We start from the raw sequence: 8,905 nt of genomic DNA, 5'->3' as shown, positions 1-8,905 counted from the left end.
GTATTTGTTTCGACATCCTAGCTCTAATACCAAATGTTGGAATGACCCACGGTCGAAATATGTTGAAACAAATAACTGAAGCGGAAAAAAATTTGAGGGGAGAGAGCTTTTGAATATAGGAACCTTAAGCACTTAACTTTTCAATTGTCTTTGTTAAATTGAAATAGGAGCAGAGGGGAGTCTCATTTTTAGTCGAAGTTCCAAAATTTCTGAAATTTTTCTAGTACGTGACTCGTAAAATTAGGGTTAAATTGAAATAGGAGCACAAAACAGTCAAACAGAGTAAAAAGGGAAGACTCATGCGCTCCCATGCATGCACAATGCATGGTTGGATGTCTCCCACATAGTAGGTATATGTGCGTTGTACTCGTGATACATGGTGCGCTCATATTAGCCCCATTCAGCTCCAGTGTCTCAAGTTCAATCTCTCACGGGCATACAGTTTCCTCCAAATTTTTATGTTGAGACATGTGACATACTCAGGTGGGTCACGATTAATTGATTGGATGAACCGAAGCGGATTTGACCCTCTAATTAACACGCAATGTGCATTCCATTAGACTATAGACATGTGTCCCCCTCTTGGCCAGCCGCATACTGCTTCTCCTTCTCCTTGCCTGAGCACATGTTGCCTACAACTAGGTTCAACTTAGATTCATAATGATTTTCTAATTCTTTCTGTTTTCTTTCGATCTTTATAACTTTTCCTCCAAAATTTAAATCGACTTGGTTCTTTCATAAAATTTGTCGAGTTTTAATCTATCTTCACGAAGGTATTTTTCTAGTAATTTTTAATCGATTATAGAATGAGATAAACACATCCAAAGTCGGTCAAAAACTATAAATCTCATAATTCTTTACACACGTTGGAATGTCAAGTTTCGATCTTATTCAACTCCGGCTTTCTTCACAAACTCATGTGAAATTTCTCCAAAAACAATATACTAAAATTTCAAATCCTAATTCCTCATATATCTTTCGGATCTAGAAAAAAATCCGAGAACAAAAACTAAAAACCCAGTTGGATGGTTTCCATCTTCTTTTTCTTTTTCCCTCAAAACCCCAATCCTCATCGATTCTTTTTCATTTTCTTTTCTTCTTTTCTTCCTCCATAATACTAATTAGGAAACTAGTAGACCCCTAATTAGGAAAGGGGAGTCAAAATGACCATTTTGCCCCTCACGGTTTTCTTTTATATCTTTTCTTCAAGTTCCTAGTATTTTTTCTAAGAATTTTTCTTTTCTACCTCATCTTGAAATTTGGCCTTTTAAGTCCCTCAATAAAATTTTAGAAATCTCTCATGCTAAGGAAATCGCTAGGTGCTCGTAACATTGATGTAATCATTACAAACAAGTCAATCCTTCGCGAGGTCTTGTATTCAAATCCTTCACGAGGTCATACAAGCAGGTCGATCCTTCTCTAAGGAAATCTATAGTGTACATGTCAATATAAAACATACTAGGGAAATCTCTCATGCTTGTAACATACAATACACATGAGGCCTTGTATTCAAATCATGGTATATAATTGTAATGCATATCATACTTCCATACTTTTCCTGCCATATTCTTCCTATGAGACATGTCATACTCTTCTTATGAGATATACGTACGTGTAAATGGCATATCATTCATTCTTATCGTACCTGACTCATCAAGTGTCTTAGAGCATAACCTAAACTTAGACATCATAACATCCATGGTTCAACATATTGGAAGCACGTGCATCACAAAAAGTTTACAAACATAACATAATACAAGAAATACCATGTATATAAGCCACATAATACGTTATATTCATACAACATATAATTCATCCAACCTAACCTAACCTGAAGGCATTCACTTACCTTGTTGGTCTAAACTAAAATCACTAAATTTCATGCCTTGATATTCATTTGATCTTGCTCGATGAGATCTAATTCTAAAGTAGAGGTTCGTCCGGATGTTCAAAGCAAAACCATTTGCAACTTTTTCTATTTTCCAAATTAGTAGAGATGATACTAAAATTAAATATAAAAAATAGATAAAACCCTTAGTGTAAGGGAAAGAAAGAAAAAAAAATGTATATATAATAAAAAATAAAATAAATTAAAAAAAAATAATTAAAAACTCAGTCGCCGGAAAACCCGCGAGTTTTTTGGCGACCGCCGAGTTTCGCGAAACCCACGCAAAACGACGGCCACAGCACGCCCACCCTCAGCCCATGACACCCAGCATCTTCAGAACACCTACAAAGGGAGAAAAGAGAGAAAATTTTGAGAGAGAGAGAGAGAGATTTCGGACAAATGTCGGCGAGTGTCCAGTTTCTCTGATGAGCCCTCAAACCACCCTCAAACCGACACCAAACGACCTGTTACCACCATGAGAAGGATCCCTAACGAAAGCACAATAACTCAGGGTGCGTTTTGTGTTATTTCGTAAGCGTCGTCGTCGGTAACCAAAGTCGGAAAATTAGGTTTTCTTAATCGTTCTTAGATATGTGGCTTTTAGGAGCTTTTAGGCCGCAAAACTCCTAGAAAAGAAAGAAGGACGACAAACAAAGAGGAAAAGGGAAGAAAGAGGACCGAAATCGGCAACGGAAACGCCGCGGGAAGGAGAGAGAAAGCTCGCCGGAAAATCGGCCGAAGTCGGGTAAGGAAGACGAGATCCATGGATCCGGGTCAACCCGAACCCAAAACCCGAGAGAGCCAGCCCATTCCTCCCTTGGCCTCTGCCTTCGGCCCAGCCCAACTACAGCGGCCCAAACCTCAAACCGGCCCAGAAGCTACGGTTCAGTTGAACCAACCCAGACTAGACCCATGGTCCAATTGAGCCGGCCTGCAAACCAAACACTTGCGGCCCAGCCCAGTAAGCCGAGGCCCAACGATTAGTCTTGGCCCAGTAGCCTTCCACAGCCTACGACCCGAACCGGACTGCGACCCGCGCTTTGACCCGACACTACCGCTCGACGTGGCTCTCTCTTCTGCCGCCACATGTCACACAGCGGCGTAGGCAGTCCCTCGGCTCGGCTCGGCGCAAACGGCTCGGGCTCCCTCCGGTGACGCTCCGGCGGCTCCTCCGGCGGCTCCAGCGGCTGTTCGGCTCGACTCACCTGTTTTCAGCCCGGTTTCCACTGTTTCGACCCTCCCGGATCTGTTTTCGGCCCCGATTAAGGTATCCGAGGCCGTTTTAGAGCCGTATTTCACATTTATTAAATTAGGTAAATTAATTGTGAAATACTAACGGAAAGTGGTGAACGGTGTGATAGGAAACAAACCCCAGCGAAGTAGGAAGCAGCTCTCACGGAACGGGAGCTTACGTTTAGCTATTTAGGGAGTACTTCGGCCGAGGCCAACCAAGTAAGTGGCCTTACTATAGGATAGGCTATATAAATTGTATGATGCTTGATGATATGTGCCAGTATATACATATTTTGTTGAGTGACGCTTGATATGTTTGACGCACGTTGTGGCATTATGATGAGCATGATGATTGCATGATTTTTACCTTAATATGATGATGTTTTCCATATTGAGTATGCTAGATGATGATGAGTGCGATATTGCATCATGTCGTTAGATCGACGTAGGACACAACCCTAAGAGCATGAAAATGATATTAATATAAATATCCACGAGTATGCGTTACCTAGAGTAACAAAGAGATGAGACTAGAGAGTTGTGTCAGAAGAGACATTACGATGGATTTAGAGGGACCTCATGCATTTTGTATGTTCATAAGCATAGGGCTACTTCCCCCTAGAGATGATCCAATAACCCCCACCTTATGAGGTATAACTTACTGGTGTGTATACTCTTATTAAATACTACACCTTTAAGAATACCAATAAGTCTAAACTCACAAACACAAGTATACCTACTCCTTAACCATGTCCATGTATAGTGCTTGGACAACCTCCTTTCCGGTTAGGCACCCTCCACCTTATGATGAGCGCGAATGCGCACAGGTGCGAAAGCACACAGATGAGGGTGTTCATGAGGCGCATGACACTATGGGGTTCCGCTGACCTCCGGACGTCGCTACAGATTAGCTTGACCAGAGGGTCCAGGGGGTGTGCGAGCGCCCTGGGGACTCACACTCGCACGTGTGAGTCGTGTGTAGGGAAGTACTACACATCCAATTTGTCCGAGACTGGAGGCCACCCCTAAGATGATTAGAGATAGGTCCCTATTCATGATTGCATGTGTTTGCATTAGCATGGCCCCTATAGTGGGGTCACTTACTGAGTATTTCTTCGAAATACTCAGGCCGTGTGCCATATTGTTTTTCAGGTAAAGGCAAGGCTCCCATGTACGGTTGACGGTGGCATCGTGATCAGAGACTGTGGCGCGTGCATAGGATAGTTGCATATTTAAAATTCCTAGTCTTGGTTAGGATAGGGCGTTTGCATTTCATTCATTTATATTAATTAATTTGTAATCGTTTTATTTTGTCTTTTGAACTCCAGCATGATGTTTGAAACACGTAAGTCCGGCAGTGTTTTCCAATGTTTTAACGTATTCTGAAGTTTTAAATTTTTCCGCTAGTAAAGATGAGCATGCTTAGGTTTTTATTCTGCATTAGAGATGAGCATGAGACGTTAGTGACGACTCTAGATACTCTAGATATGTGGAAATTTAGGGTCGTTACACTTAGCCTAGCAAGTAATACCTAAAAACTCAAATCATAACCAGAAAATCCTAATTTTATCATTANCGAAAGCACATAGATGAGGGTGTTCATGAGGCGCATGACACTAAGGGGTTCTNTAAAGCATTCAATTAAAAGAAAAACTGAACTACTATAAATATTTCCAAAATTTATTGTGTTGAATGTTCGACTTTGATGAATTCAACACATATATTCCCTACAAAACACATTCTGAGAGTTTCGTCCTACGTCAGTCAATCTTTTCGCCTTCACTTTTTTCTTTCCTTTTTTAACTTGTAAATTTAAACTAATGAACAAAAAATAACATAATTGACACAATTGAGAAAGCTGAGATTTTGATCAAACAGGGAAGAATATCTCTATTTTACCCTTTGGTTTGACATATCCATCCATGGTAGATCTCCTTATCTTAATCATATCATCATTTCAAATTCGGGTATTCTAAACATAACTATATGTCTTCTAAAGTTTAGCCAAAGCTCGTCCCATTTCCTTGGACTACTACATTGTCTCCTTATGTGATAGTATAGAAGTTGAGTACAAAAATTTATTTATGCTTAGGTTCATAATTAAAACTTCCACAAAACTATTTCTACCAGTGCCGACTGGCTGATATAAGAACACACGAACGTATATACATTTTGATCTCTCTAAGGGACCTTCCAACGAACTTGTACGTTAAATTAGGAACAAAAATAGCCAAATAATTGTGGAACTTTGGTTGCGATAGATATATTAGACCAATATGGATAGCTGGTTTTGTCAACCAAAAAGAGGCTCTAAATCAATATTTATTGATCCCAGTAATTCCTCAGTTGGGACATATGTAGAAGTAATTCATCACGACCTAGACCTGTGACACTACTAGTCATGATCCAAGAAGGATGTACCTTGTAATTCTGTCTAATAAGTTGTTGAAAGTCCCTGATGTTCTCGTCCGGCCTTTTTCCTTTGCTCACCTTCATTTTGTCGCACTTCGTGAATACAAAGGTCAATGGTATCTGAAAACGCACGACACAACACAACATAAGATGTTCGGAAAGTACATCAAACAAGGACTATTTATATAAAGCTATGTACTTCAGTTCTGATCACATACATTGTTGCGACTGAGCCAATTCGCGCAATCTAAGTCTATTTTTTGAGGTGGAACACTTGCATCAACAAGAAGCAGCACCGCTACTAAAGTATCTCGGTTTATAAAATACCCTTTTGTGAATGAGGACCAATCTGTTCGAGCAGTTTCCGAGGCTTTGGCAAAACTGAATCAAATTTTGTGTTAAATACAAAATGTATAAGTAGAGATAGATATTGCATTGCACTCGGAGTAGAATAGATGAATATAACAAACAATTCATACATCTTGTACAAAAAGGTTAAGAACTATATCTACCTTAAGAAGATAGCAAAGCTCTAGGACCTGGTTTTGATCGAAACTTGAAAACTTTTATTAATAGCTCAAAAAATCTCAAGGCAAGGGAAAATTATTGAGTGGCCAAAACAGAGAACAAGAAAAGGACACCTTTTAAACAAAAGGGCAAAACAATACAAACAACAAAATCTTTTACATTTAGGTTCCTTCCACATTAAATTCTGCTGAGATACTTGAGAAAAATGATAGATATATACCTGAACAATCTTACATAAGAAAGACCATTTTCAAAGTGGAGAAAAGTATTCAGGATTCAAAAGAACACAAACACATTCAAGATCCAAAGATTAAACATATAGGAGGCCATACAAGTAGAAGTATAGCTGGTAATCAAGAAGATCAAATATTTCAGCATAAGAAACAAAATGATTCCCGCCTGAAGTTCAAAATGCAAATGGTAGGGAAGGAGATTCAAGACCAACAAAAAAACATTCTAAGCCTGGATTGTGAAAAAAAGGGAAACATATAAACTTCAAAAGTCATACTTTCTTGAGAGTCTAAGTCTAGTTCATTTACATTTATCTTCATTAAAATACAGAAGCAAAAAGTTTCTAACATATCAAATAAGAATGTAATAATCTTCCATGAGAAATTTCTCATTTCGAGGCTTGTGAACTAAAGTTTCAGACTATTAAGAAATATTAAGGTATTTCTATGGATGTCATAGGCTTTCTTTCGTTATGGATTTAAGGTGATGTTTCGCAGAACTCTTAATCAAGGTGGGGATGAGACAGATGAAAAACTTGTAAACATGAAAACTTGAGAAGACTTCGTCCTAAGAACATGGCAAATTTCGGTTGAATGAGGTAGGCGCAGGCTATTATGAATTGATTCTCAAATTACTTACGGTTTTGATTCAAAGTTCAATTCAATTTTTAAAAAAAGACACATACGTTAAAAACACTCCCTAAGATCTCTGAAAGTTTCATTTCTTGTAAAAGCAGTGGCAGAAATCTAGCAGTATAGCACCATGACCATAAAAAATAGAATAAAATAGAAAACTAATTCATCTCATAGCATCTAAATAAAATATACAATATACACTTTGTATATCATGCTTTTTTCTTATGACAAGCCTCTAATGCATCAAATTGGGAGTAATCAATCACTTGGACAGATTTGCATGCTAGTTTGCAATCCCCCATCCCCCAATTTACATAATACTAAGGAAATTATAGACAAGATCAAGATCCGTGTGACCAATCCGATCGTCCAAACAGCAATAGGAGCTAGAAATGGCATGCCATTTCTGAGAAGTAGCTATCAACCTAAGAGACCATGTACGTCAATTTGGAAGACAATAGTGTATTATTAAGAAATAAACAACGGAGAGCAGCCCTTGGACTATATGATTAAGAACTTGATCCCATTACAATAACAGTTGCTAGCAAAATGAAGTTAAACAGTTATTTATGTTCCTCCACTGTACTAATCAAATCCTACCACTTAATATGTGATTGCACAAATTTGCATATAAACATTACAATCGTTATAGAAGTATGCAAATGAAATAGAAATTACCCATAACCCGGTAAGTCCACTATGTACCAGCTTTTATTCACCAAGAAGTGATTAATCAGCTGCGTCTTCCCTTCAATCAAACAGAAATTCACAATCATCAAAAACAAATTAAAGAACAGTTAAAACAAAAGTAAAATCAATCAGACCTGGCTTCTTGGATGTAAGAGCAACTTCCTTTTTCCGAACAAGAGCATTAATAAGGGAAGATTTCCCGACATTGGAACGACCAAGAATCGCAAATTCCGGTTTGTTATCTTTAGGGCAATCCCTAGCTCGAGCGCTGCTCTTGACGAACTCAACTTCCTTAACGCGAGAGTCGCCAGCGTAAGGGCCGAGCACAATATTGGAGCCTGGAAGGATCATTTCTTCGGAGACCTCATCAGCGTCGACTCCAGGAGGAACAAACAGAACCGTGCGGGCAAATCGAGAAGCATCGGAGATTGATGTCTTGGCGGTGGTGTTGGAAATAGAAGCAAGGAGGGATGGGGAGCGATTCGGGGCGGTGGAATGCGAAAGCGGGGATGAAATGGGGAGAAAGTGGGGAGAGGATTTTGGAGAGAGAGTGGGGGAAAAGAGAGAGGCGAGAGGAAGGGCGTGGAGGCGGGTGAGGGTCTTGAGTATCATTGCGTTCGTAATCGGGAGGAGGAAGGGCCAGTGGCCGCCGAGGTTTAAACAAACAGCGGCGAGGTCTCACAGAGATATTTTAGGGGAGAGATGTCGCAATTTCGCTACAAAATATACNTTTTTTTTTTTTTTTTTTTCTTTTTTTTTTAATTTTCTTTTTAGTTTAATTAAAATCGTAAATGCCCAAATTCATAGAAATTGTTTTATCAATAAATGGAATGTGGACAACAATTATAAAAAGTTATTTTAAAAAAAAAAAAAAAAAAAAACCCAAACCTAACTCAACCCACAGGTAGCACGATCNTTTTAAAAAAAAAAAAAAAAAAAAACCCAAACCTAACTCAACCCACAGGTAGCACGATCGCCCGCCACCTCCTTCTTCCGTTCTCTTCTCTCGTCGATACTATCTTCTTCTTTTTTTTCCAGTCGGTACTGATGATGTAGCAATCGAAAATTAAAAATAATAATAATAAAAAAAAAAAGAACAGTCCCACGTCAATTAGTTCCAAGTGGAAGTTGGAATATAAAACAGGTCCCTTAGCTTACCAAATCGAAGCAATAACTACTTCATTTCATCTCACTTTGATGATTTGGAACGGTCGGAGAATCTATGTTCTGACACGATTAATTTGTCTTGGGTTTGACATTTTTAGACCTTTTCCTATTGTTTTCGACC

At 38.9% G+C, this 8,905-nt stretch overlaps 1 protein-coding gene across 1 annotated transcript; it reads right to left on the bottom strand.

Moving 5' to 3' along the window:
• Positions 1–5,202: 5,202 nt before the first annotated feature.
• On the bottom strand, positions 5,203–8,327 carry LOC111777349 (GTP-binding protein At2g22870). The gene is made up of 4 exons (XM_023656898.1): positions 7,752–8,327; positions 7,606–7,675; positions 5,752–5,914; positions 5,203–5,653 (listed from the first exon to the last, which is right to left on the bottom strand). The coding sequence occupies exons 1-4, from the start codon at positions 8,227–8,229 to the stop codon at positions 5,444–5,446; spliced, it is 921 nt and encodes a 306-aa protein (XP_023512666.1). The 5' UTR covers positions 8,230–8,327; the 3' UTR covers positions 5,203–5,443.
• Between the last annotated feature and the right edge of the window lie 578 nt (positions 8,328–8,905).

Source organism: Cucurbita pepo, chromosome LG16 (assembly GCF_002806865.2).
Source record: "Cucurbita pepo subsp. pepo cultivar mu-cu-16 chromosome LG16, ASM280686v2, whole genome shotgun sequence".
Taxonomy (NCBI): domain Eukaryota; kingdom Viridiplantae; phylum Streptophyta; class Magnoliopsida; order Cucurbitales; family Cucurbitaceae; genus Cucurbita; species Cucurbita pepo.
This window is presented reverse-complemented; position numbering and strand designations above follow the sequence as displayed.

Bases quoted from the DNA above. Each gene is read 5' to 3' on its own strand.
- LOC111777349 (XM_023656898.1), bottom strand. From the start codon at position 8,229: ATGATACTCAAGACCCTCACCCGCCTCCACGCCCTTCCTCTCGCCTCT. The intron at 7,676-7,751 runs GTCTGATTGATT...GTTTGATTGAAG, and splicing joins TCTTACATCCAAGAAGCCAG to GGAAGACGCAGCTGATTAAT. The intron at 5,915-7,605 runs GTAATTTCTATT...AATTTGATTCAG, and splicing joins GTGGACTTACCGGGTTATGG to TTTTGCCAAAGCCTCGGAAA.